The sequence below is a fragment of the Acipenser ruthenus genome, chromosome 3 (genome assembly GCF_902713425.1).
Source record: "Acipenser ruthenus chromosome 3, fAciRut3.2 maternal haplotype, whole genome shotgun sequence".
Lineage (NCBI taxonomy): Eukaryota > Metazoa > Chordata > Actinopteri > Acipenseriformes > Acipenseridae > Acipenser > Acipenser ruthenus.
The window spans coordinates 16,069,429-16,089,173 of NC_081191.1; the positions used below are offsets into that span (position 1 = coordinate 16,069,429).

At 44.5% G+C, this 19,745-nt stretch overlaps 1 protein-coding gene across 2 annotated transcripts; it reads left to right on the top strand.

The window, feature by feature from the left end:
• The first annotated feature begins 5,759 nt into the window (after positions 1-5,759).
• On the top strand, positions 5,760-14,706 carry LOC131711380 (uncharacterized). Of its 2 annotated transcripts, none has more exons than XM_059012610.1 (2): positions 5,760-5,996; positions 6,912-14,706. In XM_059012610.1, the coding sequence occupies exon 2, from the start codon at positions 13,336-13,338 to the stop codon at positions 14,704-14,706; it is 1,371 nt and encodes a 456-aa protein (XP_058868593.1). In that variant the 5' UTR covers positions 5,760-5,996; positions 6,912-13,335. The 2 variants fall into 2 exon arrangements, with proteins under 2 accessions (XP_058868593.1, XP_058868594.1); XM_059012611.1 differs by having other exon boundaries at positions 5,760-5,983.
• The last annotated feature ends 5,039 nt before the right edge of the window (positions 14,707-19,745 follow it).

Consider the following 19,745-nt stretch of genomic DNA (forward strand, 5'->3'; position numbering starts at 1 on the left):
ACACCTTGCTTGTTTTCTTTAATTATTGAGCTACAGTCATTTACTTTAACAATCTGCCCTATAAATAGCTGGGTCTGTGTTGAGGAAGCTTAGTGTGGCAGTAAACAGCAGAAGACAGCAATTCACTTGTCAGTTTGCGATCTTGTTTTCTGCCTCCACACTGCTAAAATGAAAAATATAAAGTACTTTCCTTTCATGTTTGAAGATATTTTGTTTACCTGCTGACTCCCTATAAACTCCTTGCTAGTTTAAGTTTATACAGGATGTCTTAGGGGTCACATTTGTGCACTTCTTCAATTATTTAGTAGAATAAGGGAAGACAAACAGGAGGGCCAATGAGATTGAATAAACTCCTATAGTGTGTTGTCCGTGTACTGGCTTACAGATTTTCACATACTTAGACAACAGTTACTCAAGTTACTCAATTATCACACAGACTCAGTCATTCAAAGTTTAACAAATCAGAGTATACATTCACTCCTTCAGTTTATTAACACTTAAATGGATTGAATGATTGCAGATCTACTTCGAATCCTAACTCATAGACAGGCAGTCTGGTGTCTTTGCAAACTAATGTGTTCCAGACATAGCTGTCTGCATGTCAAAATTGAGTGCAGCCTCTGGTTTCACCCGTACCAATACTTGTGTAAAGCACAGTGCCCATGCTGGAATCACCTCAACTGAAAAGGATTATGAACAGAAAAATAATGAAGGGGAAAACAAAAGCAATTAGCAATAAGTCCTGTTGCTCGTGTAATGAATTTATTATGAATGTGAAATAAGGTAATTTAATTGTATGAGCATGCCTGTCATTTCAGAAATCCTGACAGCTCTGTTTTGAAAACCCTGAAAATTCATGGCATCAGATTTTCTTTCTTTATTTTTGTACCCCAGTAGCTTCAGGTCTTCTTGCATCTCCTGTCTCCTCCTTTGAAGTTCCAGCCAGTGTGTGACTGTGTGTGTGTGGGGGGGGGGGGGGGTACATAGTGTTTTTGGCTGCCTTTTTTATTGTTCACAAGTTTGCCACGTTGCAGTGACAGGGCTTTCTCAAGGCACAGATGCCTCTGAGTAAATTAATAGTACGTCTGGGACCTGGAGGTGGGCCAAATCCACATTATGCAAAAAAAAAAAACTGCTTGGGAAAATGTGTCCAAGGAATATGCAGCTGGAAACTGTTAGCTCGGTCAAACAGTAATATAGGAGGGAGCCTGACATTCAAGACTCTGCAAATGCAATTGCTGTTCTTCAAGTGTTATTAAAAAAATTCCTACACAACTGCTAATTCAAAGATGATTCTAGATATCATTCTCCTAAGGGTTCACCTGTCTGATTTTATACTAAAGACAATTTATAGAAGTGTGTAAATACAATGCTGGGTTGATTTTCAGTTAAACATAAGGGGCAGTTTAATACCGCACAAAGACAATAAAAAAATCTGTTAATATTACCTGGTGTAATGCCTATGTAAGTGATGATGCATGGTACCATATTAGCTGGTATCCCCTGACATATCACTGACATGATTAGAATCTTGATGCCTGGGAGAACAAGATGTTAAAATGTCCTCAGTACAGGTACTTGAAAAGTGTGATGTTGCTGCTCATATTTTGCTGTTACTGTTTTATTTTAAAATACCCGTTTGCGTGGTCCGTTTAACCCCCAATGTAAGTTTATATTCTATAATGCAGTCTTCAACTTAAGTTTTAGTACCCTCCTCAAGGGGCCTTACTTAAAAGGTAATTGACCTTTACTTCGACTAAGGATGCTGAATTGTTCCAGTGTACAACTTATATGTATATGAAAAATAGTATTGTCACATTTACAAGACGGCCCTGTGAAGAAATCTGTGTCCAGAGGGCTCCATTAGCTGAATAAATGTAAAATAAAAACAAGCTTCAGGATGGGCACATTTAGTTCTATTAAAGTCTCTTTGTGTGTGTGGACCTTTGCTTTGAGAATTCTTCCCTCCCTTCTTTCTTCCCTCCTTTCTTTATTGCTGATTATTTGAAGGACAAAAGGTTTTGAGAGTTAAGACCATAAAGCAACAACACTGGTTTAAAATAATCTTGAAGGTACTGTGTTTTGGAACTCTTCACTGTGTACATTAAACTACTATCAGCAGGATAGTAGAAGGCCAAAGAATGATCCAACCATATGCCCAGGAGTTTTGACTTCACCACGTATTTCATTTTATAATAGATATACCACAACTGAATCAAATTCCATTCATGATAATCAATGGAAGAGAATGCATGTCAATAACTGAATGATTACAGTATATCATCAGCATAGGACTGTTTTCCCTGCTGTATCTGCATCTTTTCAGTTATAGAGGTACTAGAATACACTCATGGAAAACCTCTATTGGAATAAAGTGTGAAGCAGATACACTGCTCACCACAGTCTGTTAAGCAGTGTCCATTCCCCAGCAGTGTATAGTTTCATCAATAATTTCTGTCTGACGGTTAACAAGATGAAAGGCCTTGTTGAGGTCAGTAAATACAGACAACACAAATGGCCTCTGTCTAACTCCATTGCTGGGTGGTCAGAGACCTTAAAGCGGTGCACTGGTTCTCAAGTGACCTGCACTCAAGCCAGACGGATATTTTAGAGAGAAGAAGCCTGTATTAGAGAGAAGATGCCTGTAAAAACAGGAAACAACCTTACAAATGTAAGTGCATATCAGTAAATTTGCTAAATTCAGGTTCAGTACCTAAATAATTGTTCAACACAGACAAAAGATGAAAGAGAGCATATATATATATTGTAAACATCCATTTTCAGCAAATGCCATGCCATTATAGCAAAAAGCACTCAGAAACAGTGCAACGCTGACCTTTTCACTTTAAACACAGCTTTTTCTTGAGTGACCAGGGAGAGCCAGCCAGCCACCAGGAACTTTTTCATCAAGCTTAATTACTCAATACCATCTTGTAATTTTATTTTTACTTGCGTAACCTTTTGGTCAATGCTTTTGTGCTTACAAAGAACCTACCTGATAAATAAAGTGTTTAAATCCCTTGCTATTAAGCCACTGTATGATACTATTTTGACCCAGAATAGTATATTATTCTGACTTTACCCTAATCAATGACATACAAGGCTTGATAATTAAGAGCATGGTTGGAAGAAGGTCCTTGACTGGAATGGATTGAGAGCCACAGAGGAGTAGTACCACTGGTTTAGAGTTGTGATGATCTCCTACTGCAGGGATGGGCAGACCAGATATGCATTCTAACTGTGTTCTTAATTGTTTAATCAAAGTATATAAACCTCCATCCAGATTGCAAATTGTTCATTAAACCTGGCGTGCAGTTGCCCATCCCTGTCCTACTGTAGTAGTAAGTGGAAAACCATGTGTATTGTATCTACCAGTATTTTATAAAAAAATATACCAAATCCACACCACCTAAATAATTGCCATTCATTATATAGGTTGTGCAAATAAGGTGTGCAATCACTTGTCAATGCCATAACTAATGGGGAATTGTCAATGTATCCTTTGAAAAGCATTATTGATAAATGTCAGCAATTATTAAGTCCATTGTTTCTGCCAACGCAAAACGGATGAAGCCATTAACCAAATCCGTTGAGTACTTCACTTGTGTGGGTATTTTTTGTCCCGTTTTACCTCCAAATGGATGATTGAGTGGTTAAGTTATGGAATTTGCACACCCAGGCAGCAATCTGATTTGTTATTTTCATATTTTGCATGTTCTGTTTAAATAAGTTTGATCCCAGCATGCTGGATCTAAATGTTCTGTTAGAATGTTAATGCAGTTTGGCTGCTCAGTGATACAGTAAAAGAGGAGCAGTTGTCAGGCTGACACCTCTTACCAAGTCTTGCTGCTCGTTAGGACTGCCCAGTGCTGCTGTTTGAGGAAAATGTCTCTGGTTCTGCTTTTTCTTGCCAGCTGCACGATAAATTAAGAACAACAAGAGTCTTGTCTTGTCAGGAGGGGTTGGCCACAGCTAAACAAGAGGATCTTTCAATGTTTTCCTTCATGGAAGTGTGAAATCTTCAAAGGCGTCTGCCTGCCGGTAATATTGAGTGCTTCTTAGCAGCACAGTGCTGACCATTGGAAGGGTTCGAACTGGGAACTGAGGAGGTGTCATAAATTCAAGAGGACCTCAGTAAAATCACATAGTAGGAATTTATGTAAGCAATTTGGAGTATTTGTATACAGTGAGGATCAGTAAAAAGGAGAGATAAACAAACACACTGAAATAAATACTTGTAAACTTTGAAAATGTCAAATGGAAAAAAAGTACAGTATGTGCCTAAAATATATAGGGGGAAGTTCAAAGCACAGTAAATTAATTCTTACTCTATATGGCAAACCTGCTACAATCTACATGGCAGAAAGCATCATCCTTTTGACTAGAATCACTAGACCAATCAAAAGATCTCCCATTATTATCACCATAAAAGGACCCTTGCTGGTCAGGATTAAGGAATTGAACAGTGTTTAACAGTTCCCAAACCTGTTTGTTAGCCTTTCTGGCTCTTTGGTTTCAAACTCTCTTTTCTCTAAAAACAAAAAAGACAATCATAGGGAAAGCTTTTTTTCTCTTTTTAACATTATTATTCACCACACACTTCATAATACATTACCTTGTTTTGAAACTGTAGTGGTTTTTTGTTTGTTTTTTTCATTTGATTTATTTGGCTTCAATGGGAAAAATAGCACATTGAACCAATAGCAATGTAGAAGTATGCAAACATTTTCAAAAATGTTTTTGTTGTTCCGGTACTTGAACATTGCCATGGTCACTGTTGTGAATGAAAAACCTGTAGTTCAGTCTGGATGAATAAAACCATGATGGTGACATCACAATCACCTGTCCAAACTTGTTTTCCAATAGAGCTGGACTCCTGTTCATGAAAAGATTTCTACAGATCTCTAAAAAGGGAATCAATTGTATTGTTGCAAGGAAAGGGTTTCCAAAAACACCGAAGTGGTTATATAAACGTCACTACTAGTATTTCTTGATTTTATGCAAAGAGAAGATTTTTCCTGTGCAACTGAGTTGGGGGGTGTGACAGTGGTACGTGAACACAGGTGAGTGCAATGCAGAGCGGATACAAACAGACAGACAACGATTTCCAGGTGCAAGGGTGTTTATTGATATTTTAACAATGTCCAGAGCCTTATGGCGAACACCTGTAAATAATAATGTTGGAGTGATACAGCGGCGTGTATCACTCGGTATTTGTAATCCCCGGGTTTGACCCGTAACCAAAACTCCAGTTTTACACACCAACACCAAACACAAAACACAAACACAGTTTTTAGTGACAATGAAGTAGTGCCAGTGGTGCAAGACAGTCCTCCGTGAATGTCTGGGTTGGTGCTGGCTTGTGCTACAGCTCCGGACCATGTTATGAGTAGTCTATAGAAACAGTCTATAGAAACTCACGGTCTCAGCAAAACACAGGGGTCTCCTTTTAGGTCTTTCTCTAACCATTTACAAAAGAACAGATTGCTTACACTTCGACCCCTATATACCCTCCCCCATGACCCCTAGGTTAACGAGCGTATCTGCTCCTCCAATCCGCGGATGCCACGCCGTTTCCTGTCCGGATCATTGAGTTTGGGTACCATAGCTTCGCCCCTTTTCTAGATAGCCGACTTCCACCTAACCCATTTAGTCCAGGGTACTCTGTTCCCTTTACACAGCACCCTCACAGGGAGATCGGGTGGGAGATCTAACACCAAGACTCATTCGATCTCTGTCACAGGGGGTTAATGAATGCATGATTTCAATGCATTTCCAAAAAGGGGAGAAAAACTTTTCCTTTTCTTGTAAACAAAACAAAGTTCTCAAATGTATTTTTTTTATCCATAGGAGGCTGTGTGGTCCAGTGGTTAAAGCAAAGGGCTTGTAACCAGGAGGTCCCCGGTTCAAATCCCACCTCAGCCACTGCTGCATTGTGTGATCCTGAACAAGTCAAGTCACCTCCTTGTGCTCCGTCTTTCGGGTGAGATGTAATTGTAAGTGACTCTGCAGCTGATGCATAGCTCACACACCCGAGTCTCTGTAAGTCGCCTTGGATAAAGGCATCTGCTAAATAAACAAATAATAATATCCTTCAAGAAACTATTTACAACCATAAAAATATATATGTTTGCAAAGTTTGGGTCTGCCCTCCTCTAGCTAAAATAAATTACATTTTGATTGATTTATTTCTCATGTGGGCTTACCATGGCTGTCATCTGGAATTCAGAAAATCATTATTTTGATAGAAACTGGAAAGTGAAATGTGTCATGGTATTTGGGCCTTATTTATGATTCATAGAAATGCTGGCATCCAGCTCCAAATCTTTCATCTCAAATAAAATGGATACTTTTCTGAGTAAAATGTTAAACATCCCAATTACACCAGACGTTGTTCAAGAAATAAGAACACATAAGTATAGACAATAAACAGTTGGTAAGGTGTATTCACAATGGGATGTGGAACCTTTCAGCTTAAGAGAGGAAGCTGAAAGGTTTTTATTTGAACACAAGCTGTATGTCATTTGATACATTACATTTAGACTTAACATTTGAGGTTAACAAAATTAAAGTAAGTTATCATAACAATATAGTTAAAGAAAACATTTAAAGTAGCTGACAGTTTAAAATGTTCCCAAAAATTACAAAGTAGCCTATCCTCAGATGGAGACACACCTAAATATTAAAAACATTTGAATTTTTGTTTATTTATTTATTTATTTATTACAACTTTGTTAAAATAGAAAACCTCATTACCTCATTAATTTAATAATATATATCAGTTATTTATATAAGATATAAATAGCTGATATGGCACCTCAAGATAAACACACACACACACATACTTTGAAGCAAATTTCTTCCTTCCCTTGTACAGCTGTCTATAAGGAATGTTTTTCTATCTTCACCAGATGGTTCTCAGTGAGGCAGCCACTGGCAGTGGAAACATCTGAACAAAGACCAGCTTTATGTCTTGAAATGGAGTGAGCTAAACAGGATAGGTAGTGTCTGAAACGCAGCCTTTGCAGGTGCAGCCTCAGCCCACACATGAAACGCTGAGCAGGAACAAGGGAAATAGACTTCGCTCTAATTCATCGGTCACAAGAACCTGAAACAGAAGACTGCTGCCTCAACCCAGGAAGTTTCACACACACCCTAATACATAGCATTCTTGTGTTTACAATAAGTACATGTCACACGAAGGGCTATGTCAATCCTGTCCTTTCCTTCTCTGCTGTTTTAATAATGTGACTAGGCTGACCTTTGTGAAACCTAGTCATGTGTGAAGGAAATACAGATAATGCCACTGAATGATCGCAAACATTATTCCGGTTTCAGATATAGAAGCACTGCAAACACTAACAAAAAGCTTTTCTAGAGGCCAGGGAAGATGGTGAGGGAAATGAACCACAGTCTATGCATGTAGAAATGGTTCTTCTTATCATCTCAGTTTTGGAAAATTAGGTACCTATACTGTGCAGGGGAGAAAACACATTTTAGAATCTAATGAGTTATTTTGTGAAATGCACAAAATACAGTTTATGCTTATCCACATTGCTTTTATTACTTTATAAGACATGTAAAAAAAAACCCTGGTGAATTCCACTTCAGTCTCAATGGGTTTTGTACAAGTAAAAACACTTCTGTAGAAAAAAATATATAACGTGACATTCATTTTTATAGCCACTTGCTGTCAAACATTGCGTATTATAACATCTACCTATATTGTACAGTAGAAATAAATGTCAACTACAACAACTTTTGTTAAATTGTTCACTTAACCAAAAAAAAGTCATAATAATATTAAATTTACGTTAAATTTAACAAAAGATGGCACAATAATCAATTTCTGCTTCAAAATGCCGCCAAATACACCCGCAACCAACAGATTAAGCAACTCACTCACTCATACCCATCATGCCTACTGGCACATAGGGCAGCAACAAAGGTTCTCCATTGTTGGCAGTCCTTGGCAATTCTCTCCACAGAGCCCCAGGATTGACCCATCTGTTTCAGCTTAAGCAAGATCAGCAGAAAAAGGTTATTTTGAAGTACATTGTGTAATAATATTATAATAATAATAACTTAAACCATCAATGTTATTTAGGATTCAACCTTTTTTTTTTAAAGCATCAGAATAATATTCTACTCAGTTAGTTCATCATTGGATTTAATGTAGCATCAAGTCTGTTCTGCTGTACACGACTCAGCTATCCTATTGTTGTTTTCTGATATTTTTTTAAAAATTCCAAACACCGCTCTTTTGAGACATATTCACTGCCGGTTGTTCGCATGCTACACAGTACTGCAAGCTTGTAAGGGTTCTCAGATCATAAAAAATGACCAAAGCATTTTTATAACAGATATCATTGGATTTTAACAATGGTTGACTATGTTTTTTTTCCATTGTCGCAAGCAGCTAATTTGAAAAGTTTGCCCTCTGCCTGCATAGACCTCTTGTTTAGCTTAGTAGAGGGGGAATGCAGTAAAGTTATTTTTTAAAGTTTTGTTTATGTAATAGGGCAGAGGCTGGGCATGAACTGGCGACCCCGTGCATCACAAGCGAGCGTCTTAACCAAAAGAGCCAGGCAAAAGAGCCATGCTTCTCTGCATTCATAGTGTTAGAACTTTTAACCCCATCTCATCTCACCGACAGGGGACAGGACAGAATCCATAACACCAGTGTATCACACAACACTGCCCGTTACATACTGTATCAATCAATGCTTTATTTATATAGCGTCTTTCATACAAAAAGTGTATCAAAGCGCTGTACAGTACAAAACAAAAGAATTCAATTCATGTGTATAGAAATTAAAGAAAAATAGAGTTTAGACTTCAGTTTAAAAAGGCTAATATAATACATTTGTATAGAGATTAAACATAATCACAGTTTAAAATGCAGTGCAAAAAAAAGCTTATCTAAAAAAGGAAGTTTTCAATCTTGACTTAAAGTCATGACTTCTGATATGAGGTGGCAGTGCATTCCACAATCTGGGAGCACAGGGACTAAAAACTCAGTCTCACTCCCTTTTTTTGTACACTTGCATCAGCTGATCTTAAATCATGAGGTATATATGTGACTAGAGGCTGTTTTATATAATCTGGTGCCATGCCTTTAAGTGCTTTATAAGTAGGGCTTTTGAGTTTCGGTTTTAACTGATAAAAAACGATAAAACACCCCAGATACAAAATAAATATAATCGGTTTATAGCCAAAAACACCGAAAAACACTGGAAAATCAGTGGAAATGATTACTCAATTCACGTTGACCAACCCTTTCCCATTAAAAAAAACAACATTTCCCAGTGCAGCACATTCCTACATTTCTATTGCAGACTCCGCTTGCGAGATTTATGGAGGCTTGCGAGATTTATGAAGGCTTGCGAGATTTATGGAGGCTTGTTCGCGGGATTTAAAGCTGTATTACAGTTAAGATACAGAGGATTTAAAACAGAATTGCAAATTATGGCGAAATATTAAAAAAAAATGGATAAACACAAAAGCCCCAGAAGAATGTGCTCGTGACCATAAGGATTTTGTGGAGGACAGCAAAGGAAAGAAGGTACAACTTAAGTGTGCAAAAACTGTCGAGTTACTACTAAAAATATTTTGACAGAAAAAAACGCCCAGGCGTTTTGGAAAGTAGCCAAAAACAATAATTTCATACAGTATAGAAAAAGCAAAAGCCCTGGAGAAAAAAACAATTTACATAAAACTCGAAAATAGCTAAAAATAAGCGCCAAAAAATGAAATTAATAAAAAAAAACAAAAAACAGAAGCCCTATTTATGTCAGAAATAAAAATTTTAAATAAACTTTAAACTTCACTGGAAGCCAGTGCAGCGAAGCCAGCACAGGAGTTATATGGTCTCTTTTATTCGTTTTGCTGAGAAGTCTAGCAGATGCATTCTGTATAAGCTGCAGGCGATTTATGGCGTGACCCGGAAGCCCAGCGAATAGTGCATTGCAATAGTCAAGTCAGGAAGATACAAAAGCATGAATTAGTTTCTCAGCATCAGACAATAACAGAAATGACCTAATTTTAGCAATGTTTCGCAAATGGTAAAAGGACACTTTGGTGACATTGTGGATATGCAACTCAAAAGAGAAATCAGAGTCAAGTAAGACCCATAGATTTTTCACTTCCATTTCTATTTTTGTGGTCAAATTAACTAGATCTATTTTTAGAGATGTTGTGGCTTCCAGTTGCTGATGAGAACCTAATAACAGGACCACTGTCTTATCAGAGTTTAACTGTAAAACATTTTGGAACAGCCACCTCTTCACATCAGTAAAGCATTCAGCTAAGGCTGATACAGCCAGGGTACCACCACAGAGATATAGAGCTGTGTGTCATCGGCATTGCAGTGAAAGTTAACACCATGTTTACAGATTATTTCACCCAGCGGTAACATGTACAAAGAGAAAAGAATGGATCCCAGTATAGAACCTTGGGGAATGCCACAGGCAACCGATGAAAATCCAGAAACAGACAATCACAGGCTTTTTATTATAGGTCCTTACAAGACTGTCCATTCTTAATTCAATGTTTTTGACCCTCGCACCAGGGAGACAAGTAACAGTCCTGTTTAGCAGGTCTATAAGGGAAAAATCATTGTCTACTTAATGTAGAACGGAGTCACTTTTTAAAAGCACCTCGCTTTTGCTTTTATCTATTTCTTAGTCTTCTAACCTCAAAACATGGAATCTGTTAGAAAGAAATATCTCTGCAGAATCCTTGCGACTCACTCTTATTTTCTTTCTTTCTCACATGGTCACCCAATTCTCTTCAGCTAGACCCTTTTCAAGCTCTTTATCCCCTAGGACTGACCTGTTCCTCTGGCTCACAAGTTTTCACACCATGATTTTGAGAAGGATTTATAAAATGTAACCTGGCATTACTAGAAGTCTCTCCTTTCAGGATCAACCATGTGTTATTCTGTATGCATTAAAACTACTTTCCCAACACAAAAAGATACATATAAAATGAGCTCATTAAAATGCAGCACACTTTTGCTGTCTACAGGGTGAAACAACGTTGCACCATGAAGTGGCTTGAGGGGAAAATATACATATATTAGTAGAAACTAATCAATCAGGAAGATTGAAAAAGTCCATCAAGACTGTGGTACTAACAAGCACTGATGAGCTGACCTTTAGTTTTTAACATTGCCCAATGAACATCCTGTAACGAGGCATTCCACCATGCAGACAAGCGCGTCTTTCCAACATTTGAGCCTGTAGCACCATTCACAACTCATTTCTTAAATTACATGAGACATAAAACCGTTAGATAATTGGTGTCATGAAGCATAATGTAATATATTTACTGCCTCTTGTTGCCTGAAGTGGGTAAAAACACCCTGTCAATCTGTGTTCAAATAATGTCATCAGATTTATGCTGCTGGTTTAATCCCAACGAATTTCGCTTAGCAAAACCTGCCAAGGCATTACATATTACTGTGGGACCACATTGACAAAGCCTTTTCAATAAAGCTTGGTTATTTTCAAACTTCACTGATAGACATAAGAGACAGGCAAATCAATAACATCTATATTGATTGTGGCAGAGTAGGGGGAGGATAGGTGTAGTCTCTGAGGTTCAGGACTACATCCCCCAGAATACCATGGAAGCGAGCCAGAATGAATTACACCTGACTCTAATTTAATTAGAAATGCCTGCCTGTAGTTAAGCAGGCAGGTGTGTATATAAGCAGGTCAGAATGTTTGTTTTCTGTCGGTGTTAAGGCTGAGACCCAAACAGAGACCCAAGGAGAGTACTCGTGTGAATACCAGTGTGGTTTAAAACGTTATGTGTTGATAAATTCATTGCTTGTAACTGGTAAACATCCGTCCGGTTGTCAGCTAGGGGGCTGAAATTAAACTTAAGTACTCCGAATTGAAATTAGTACTTTGTTTGTTTGTTTTGTATTGACTTTGGAAAAGTAAATATACAGGTAGCACCCTGTTTTCCTGAACTTTGTTGTGTGACAAATTCCTTTGACTGCACTAGATACTAGAAGACGATGTTTAAGGTTACAAACAGTGTGATAAAAGTCACGATAACGACTAGTTATATCACACTATCAAACATTGCAATATATGTAGAAATACTAAAAAGAAACTTGTACAATTCTGACAAATGCTTTGATAAGAATTATTTCCCAAGGAGAGATTTCAAAATCAGACAAGCTGGTGTCTTTCCAAACATACTACAGTAGGTCAAGTGTCAGTGAGGTGAAAAGAAAGTAACAAAAAGAAATATCCATGCAACCTTTAACCAAATCCAGGTAAAATTTTACAAATTACACGGCTTCACTATTATTATTATTATTTATTTATTAGCAGACGCCCTTATCCAGGGCGACTTACAATTGTTACAAGATATCACATTATTTTTACATACAATTACAATTATTTTTTACACACTTTTTTTACATATAATTACATTCATTTTTTACACATTATTTTTACATACAATTACATTGTTTTTTACACAGTTTTGTACATATAATTACATTATTTTTTTACACATTATTTTTACATACAATTACCCATTAATACTGTAGCGATCCTGGCTTTTGCGAGAGCTGGACTAGAGTCGCTGGGATGCAGTATTGTAAATGCGTTGTTATCTGTTCATTCCCTGCGTTGTGTGCCCGGCCACGCCATTAAGAGAATGTATACGGGGAGGGTATAAGGGTGTGAATGCAGGGTGGGAAGGTCGTTTGGGGACCGTAGTTTAGGGGGTGAGTGTGTGGGTGTATAGGGAGGCTGTGTCATTGTTTATGGAAGTTAATTGAGGAAGTTCTTTTGTTACAGGGAATTAGCCAGTTCCCCCCCCCTCTCTCCTCCTCGTCTTCGAGGGTTGGTTTAGCCCTGAGGGATGAGGACGATGGGAGCTGACGTCAGCAGGCTCGGAGAGACTTTTTGGGTGGATTTAGACGGAGCGGAGGGTGATCGAAAACCTGTTATTGTTAAAGACGAATTCGCCAGTTTAGATAGATTGCCGATTACGCTGATATACTGAATACCCCTGTTGTGTGTGAGAGGTATCCGCTGTTGCTGTGAAAGTGAAGTGGGTAGGCATAGACACTAGTAGGGTTTATTATTTTGGCGTGGGGCTGGGCCGACAAAGTCCTGTATAACTGTGTTAACAAAACAAAAGAAATAAACGACTGGCTGTTTTATTATCCTTAACATGGCTTCTAGAACCGTTTCTTTATTACTTATTTTAAAATAAGTCTCATAGCGACGGCAAATCGCTACACTGGTGTCAGAAGTGGGATTAGAACCCACTCGCTAAAAAAAAAAAAAAAAAAAAAAAAAAAAAATGACATCGCCACCGACTAGGACAGATGAGCAACGGCTGGGGGCTATTCCAAGGATCCTCCCGGAGGGGAAAAGCGTCCAAAAGACACTGGACGAGCTACAGAGGAAAGCCACAGTGAGACAGGAATTGGAAAAGAGGGGTCTGATGCAGGACGTGGTGGAGTTGTGGAGACGGGAATACGCCACGTGGGAGGAGAACGCTGCAGGTGCAGCAGCTAGACCTGCGCATGCCACGTGCACGCAACTGGACGTAGGGGGGCAGAAGGTCGGCCATTTGGAGACACAAGGCGACCAGGACAACGCGACCTACACCGGAAGCGGAGATACGGGTAAGCCTGCAGCACAGATGTTACACCTTATCAAAGAACTGAGCCTAGAGGAATTAAGCACTGTGCTGCCAATAATTAAAGCCCAGCCTGTGTGTCACGAGACTGTTAATGAATGTATGACTGTATTGGGGAAAAGATTAGATAGGCTCCGGTATGAGCACCGCTCCGATAGCGGTAGGGGGGAAGACTGTTATAACGTGCAACCTGCGATGGCTCAGGCGCCGTCCCTACATTCCCCTGACCAGGCCGTAGCGCAAAAGGAGACAGTGCAGGCACAAACAGACAAGGCCCAGGGCCAGAAAGAATTGAAAATTGGAGGGTTTGATGGGAAAGCGTCCTGGGAGGCCTATCGGACTAAATTTGAACTCGTGGCTGAGATTAATGGCTGGGATGCAAAGCGTAAAGCTGATAGACTCATCGCGGCCCTAGAAGGCGAGGCCCTCCACACCTTGCTGGAGGTTAGTAAACCGGAAAGGCGCAGTTATGAGGCTGTTGTCCAGGCCCTGGACTGTCGGTTTGACGGGACTGAAAACCCCCTCACCCTGCGCCAGCAGCTTAAAGACTGCTTCCGCCTCCCCGGAGAGCCATTGGGCCAGTTCGCCGCCGATGTCCGCTACCTGGCCCGCCAAGCTTACCCTGAGTTCCCCACAGCCATACAGGAAGAGCTTGCCACTGATGCCTTCCTCCATGGGCTCACCCCCGGTGCTGTACGCAACCAGGTCCGCCTCGATACACCCCAGACCCTCGATGCTGCCCTCGCCCGTGCCAAGCTAGCTGAAGTCGTCCTGGGGGAACAGTCACCACTCCCCAGCACTGCCAAACATCCTCCTCGGGCCAGCACCCGCCGCATCCAAAGCACCCCAATGCGCTCCATGGAGCTGGAGCCGCCACCAGATGCCAGGAACGATCAGAGCCTACCCGGGAAGCCTGAGACCCGCATCTGCTGGCGGTGTGGACAGCGGGGACACCTCCGGCACAACTGCGGCACCCTCTCTCCTACCTCTCCTTCCCTACAGCTGGGAAACGACATGGGACCGATGTAGAAGGGACACCACCGGCCCCAAATAACGTCCCATGCTCTTCCTCATCCACTTCGTCACCCTCTTCACTGCACCCTGCAATGCCCCTTCCATCGTCCTCTCGCCGCACTAAACGCCAACCTCTACCCACTGCCCCTGACCACGCCACCCCCAAGGTCAACAGCATCCGCCCCTGCCGGCCCACGGCTCAACTGACACCAGGCCACCTTGGGCGCAATGACTGCTATGTGGCGCTACGAGTGGACGGCGCCCCCTGCTATGCCCTGCTGGATACTGGGTCCACCGTCACCCTGGCACACCCCGACCTGCTCCAAGAGGGCGTGAGCTTGGAACCAGCAAAAGTAGCTCTGACCACAGCCAGTGGTGAACAGGCTGCCATGAAAGGCTGTACCCGGATGCGCATCGACGTGGGCGGTCGCACCTTCTTTCACGTGGTGTGGGTGGCTGAGATCCAGGAACCTTTCATTCTGGGGCTGGATTTCCTCCAGTTTGCCGGCGGGCTGCTCAACTTCCAGACCAGCTCTGTACAGTTTGGTGAAGGGCCGGTCATTCCACTCCAGGCCCGAAAACCACTGCCTGGGGACCCCAGTGCTCTAGCCCAGCGTGCCCAGGTCCTGTCCCCAGTGCGGCCCCCAGAGAGCCTACCCGCTGCTGAGGAAGCTGCCATCACCATTGCCCGGCAAGTGTGGACTGCGAATTGTGAAGGCCTGGAGGAAGGGCAACGCCAAAGACTGTGGGTTTTGCTACAGGAATTCCGCCACAGTTTTGCCACTGCCCCTGCCGGCGCTGGAAGGACCCACGTCGTCCAGCATCACATTGATACGGGGGATGCACGCCCCATCAAGCAACGACCCCGCCGGATCCCACCGGCCCGCCAAGCTGCCGCTGACCAAGCCCTGGAGGAGATGAGAACAGGTGGCATCATTGAGCCGTCTGGCAGCCCTTGGGCCTCGCCCGTGGTCTTAGTTCCAAAGAAAGATGGGACGTGGAGGTTCTGCATAGATTACCGGCGGCTGAACGATGTCACGCTCAAGGACTCCTACCCGCTGCCTCGGATAGACGAGTCCCTGGATCTGGTTGCCGGCTCCTCCTGGTTCTCCTCCCTCGACCTCAAGAGCGGCTACTGGCAGGTGGCCTTGGCCCCTGAAGCGCGTCCCAAGACGGCCTTCTCCACTGGCCGGGGGTTGTGGCAGTTCCGCGCCATGCCCTTCGGCCTCTGCAACGCGCCCGCGACTTTCGAGAGGCTCATGGAGAGGGTGCTGTCTGGGGTACCACCAACCCGGTGCCTTGTCTATCTTGATGACCTCCTGGTTCACGGAAAGGACTTTGAGGAAGCCTTGGAAGCTCTGAGGGAAGTGCTGACACGGCTACGGCGGGCGGGTCTTAAACTGCACCCAGAGAAGTGCCGGCTGCTCCGCCGGGAAGTGTCCTTCCTGGGCCACCAGGTCAGCGCCGCTGGCATCTCCACTGAAGCGGACAAGGTCGCCGCTGTGCGAGACTGGCCCCCACCAGCCAATTTGCGCCAGCTGCGGGCCTTCCTCGGCCTTGCCTCTTACTACCGGCGATTTGTTGCCGGTTTGGCCACCATAGCTGCCCCTCTCCACGGCCTGACCCGGAAGGGTGCTCCCTTCGACTGGACCCCTGCCCACCAAGAGGCCGTCGACGCTCTCAAAGAAGCCCTGTGCACTGCCCCAGTGCTCACCGCACCTGACCCCCAGCAACCCTTTGTGCTGGACACGGACGCCAGTGACGAGGCCATCGGCGCCGTACTGGCTCAGCAGACCCAGGAGGGGGAGAAGGTAGTGGCTTACTTCAGCAGGACACTCAGCAAGCCAGAGCGGAATTACTGTGTCACACGTCGGGAGCTGTTGGCAGTGGTGGACGCCATCCGCCACTTTAAGCACTACCTGTGTGGGCTGCCCTTCACTGTCCGCACGGACCACGCTGCCCTCCGCTGGCTCATGTCATTCTGGGAGCCAGAGGGGCAGGTGGCTCGCTGGATTGAGCAGCTCCAGTCCTACAACTACACCATCCAACCCCGGGGGGGAACGGCCCACCAGAACGCGGACGGGCTGTCCAGGAGGCCTTGTGCAGCAGACCACTGTGCCGGATGTGCTCGGAAGGAAGACAGGGAGCGAGAGCTTACCGCAGAGTCTACGCCACGGTGCCGAGCAGTGTTCTCCGGAGAGGGACCGGACTGGCAGGCACGTCAAGAGCAGGATCAGGAGGTGAGCACGGTCAGACAGTGGGTCACCGAAGGTCGAAGACCTGCCTGGGAGGAGGTGGTCGCCCAATCCGCCCTGCTCCGAGGCCTGTGGTCACAATGGCCTGGACTGGCCATCCAAGATGGGGTGCTGAAGAGACGCTGGCTTGAGCCTGCTACGGGAGAGGCACAGTGGCAGATTGTTGTCCCCAGGGCCTACAGGGACGAGGTGCTGGAACAGAACCACGGCACTCCGGGCGTTGGTCACTTTGGAGTCACTAAGACCCTCCGCCGCCTCCGCCAGGCCTTCTACTGGGGCCAGTGCCGCCGGGATGTGGAGGACCACTGTCGCCGGTGCGATGCATGTACTGCCCGCAAGGGACCCCAGAACCAGTCTCATGCCCCTCTCCAGCAGTGCCCTGTCGGTGCACCCATGGACCGAATTGCCGTGGACATTCTGGGCCCCTTTCCCCGCACTACACGGGGTAACAGGTTTGTGCTGGTGGCGCTGGACTATTTTACAAAGTGGCCAGAGGCCTACGCGTTGCCGGACCAGGAAGCCGAGACGGTGGCAGAGGCGCTGGTGCAGGGCTTTGTCAGTCGCTTTGGGATCCCATCAGAGCTCCACTCGGACCAGGGCAGGAACTTTGAGTCCCGGGTCTTCACTGAGATGTGTGCCCGGCTCGGGATTCACAAAACCAGGACCACCCCTCTGCGCCCTCAGAGCGATGGCTTGGTTGAGCGGTTTAACCGCACCCTGGGTGCTCAATTGGCTCTGGCGGTTGCCGCTGATCAGCGAGACTGGGACCTCCAGCTTCCCCTGGTACTCATGGCTTGCCGCACTGCTGTACAAGACTCCACCGCTTGCACCCCCACGCTCCTTATGTTGGGGCGGGAGCTGAGGACTCCGGTGGCCCTGACTTTTGGTCGCCCTCCGGACTCCCCTGCAGCTGTCGCCGGACCGGAGTATGCCCGGAAGCTGCAAGACCGGTTGGAGACGGCCCATCAGTTTGCTCGAGGGCAGATGGAGGTTGCAGCGGTCCGGCAGAAGAGGGGCTATGATGTACACACCCGAGGACCGCACTTTCAGGCCGGGGATCTGACCTGGGTCTACAGCCCCAAGAGAGTCAAAGGACGCTGCCCGAAACTCGACAGTAAATGGGTGGGCCCCTGTCCGGTGCTGGCGCGGTTGGGAGAGGTGGTCTACCGGGTCCGCTTGCCACCAAAAGGTAGGGCTGTCGTCCTGCACCGGGACCGCCTCGCCCCCTACCGTGGTCGGGCCCATCCTGCCTTCCTTGCTTCTGCCCCTGGACCCCCCGTTTCTGCCCCTGACCTTCCACTTCTGCCCCCTGGACCTGTGCCCCCTGCCTCTCGCCCTTCACCACCAGCCCTAACCCCGGAGAGTCCCCCTCATTTGCCCCATGGACTGGATTCACAAGCCAGGGGGGTCCAATCTCACGACCAAGGGGAGCAAGACGCTGTCCCGGGTGCCCCCTCATTTCCCTCCGCGCGCCCCTCCCGGCAGCGGCGATTGCCAGATCGCTATAGACATTTCGTCCTCCCTCGGGGACGAGGGACTGAGGGGGGGGCAGTGTAGCGATCCTGGCTTTTGCGAGAGCTGGACTAGAGTCGCTGGGATGCAGTATTGTAAATGCGTTGTTATCTGTTCATTCCCTGCGTTGTGTGCCCGGCCACGCCATTAAGAGAATGTATACGGGGAGGGTATAAGGGTGTGAATGCAGGGTGGGAAGGTCGTTTGGGGACCGTAGTTTAGGGGGTGAGTGTGTGGGTGTATAGGGAGGCTGTGTCATTGTTTATGGAAGTTAATTGAGGAAGTTCTTTTGTTACAGGGAATTAGCCAGTTCCCCCCCCCCTCTCTCCTCCTCGTCTTCGAGGGTTGGTTTAGCCCTGAGGGATGAGGACGATGGGAGCTGACGTCAGCAGGCTCGGAGAGACTTTTTGGGTGGATTTAGACGGAGCGGAGGGTGATCGAAAACCTGTTATTGTTAAAGACGAATTCGCCAGTTTAGATAGATTGCCGATTACGCTGATATACTGAATACCCCTGTTGTGTGTGAGAGGTATCCGCTGTTGCTGTGAAAGTGAAGTGGGTAGGCATAGACACTAGTAGGGTTTATTATTTTGGCGTGGGGCTGGGCCGACAAAGTCCTGTATAACTGTGTTAACAAAACAAAAGAAATAAACGACTGGCTGTTTTATTATCCTTAACATGGCTTCTAGAACCGTTTCTTTATTACTTATTTTAAAATAAGTCTCATAGCGACGGCAAATCGCTACAATACAGTTGGGCTTTTACTGGAGCAATCTAGGTAAAGTACCTTGCTCAAGGGTACGGCAGCAGTGTCTCCCACCTGGGATTGAACCCACGACCCTCCAGTCAAGAGTCCAGAGCCCTAACCACTACTCCACACTGCTGCCCTTCACAACCAATCAGATCACTCCACTTTACAACCAATCAGATCACTCCACTGCCATAGGATATGTCACGATACACTACAGCTTTTGATTTCTGGAGTGTATGAAAAATGAAACTAGTTTAAACAGTCATTCTACCCTTTTATTATCCCTCACTGGGATCAAATGTCTTGCAAAGGGGGTATAGTGGAGGCAGTCACACATACATTTTTCCATTTATAATTGCATACTTACATTTTTGCATCTGAAGAACTGTTTATCCAATTGTCATTATTTAACTTAAGTTATTCAGAGAATGAGATTCTGAGAATATAGGGGGGTGGGGCTTTCTGTCCATCATCCATCTGTCTGTATGTCACATTTTTGCATATATCTGGATACTCGCTTATCAAATTGTAATGAA

What these genes read in the sequence shown, in the direction of transcription:
- LOC131711380 (XM_059012610.1), top strand. Translation starts at nt 13,336, where the DNA reads ATGACATCGCCACCGACTAGGACAGATGAGCAACGGCTGGGGGCTATT.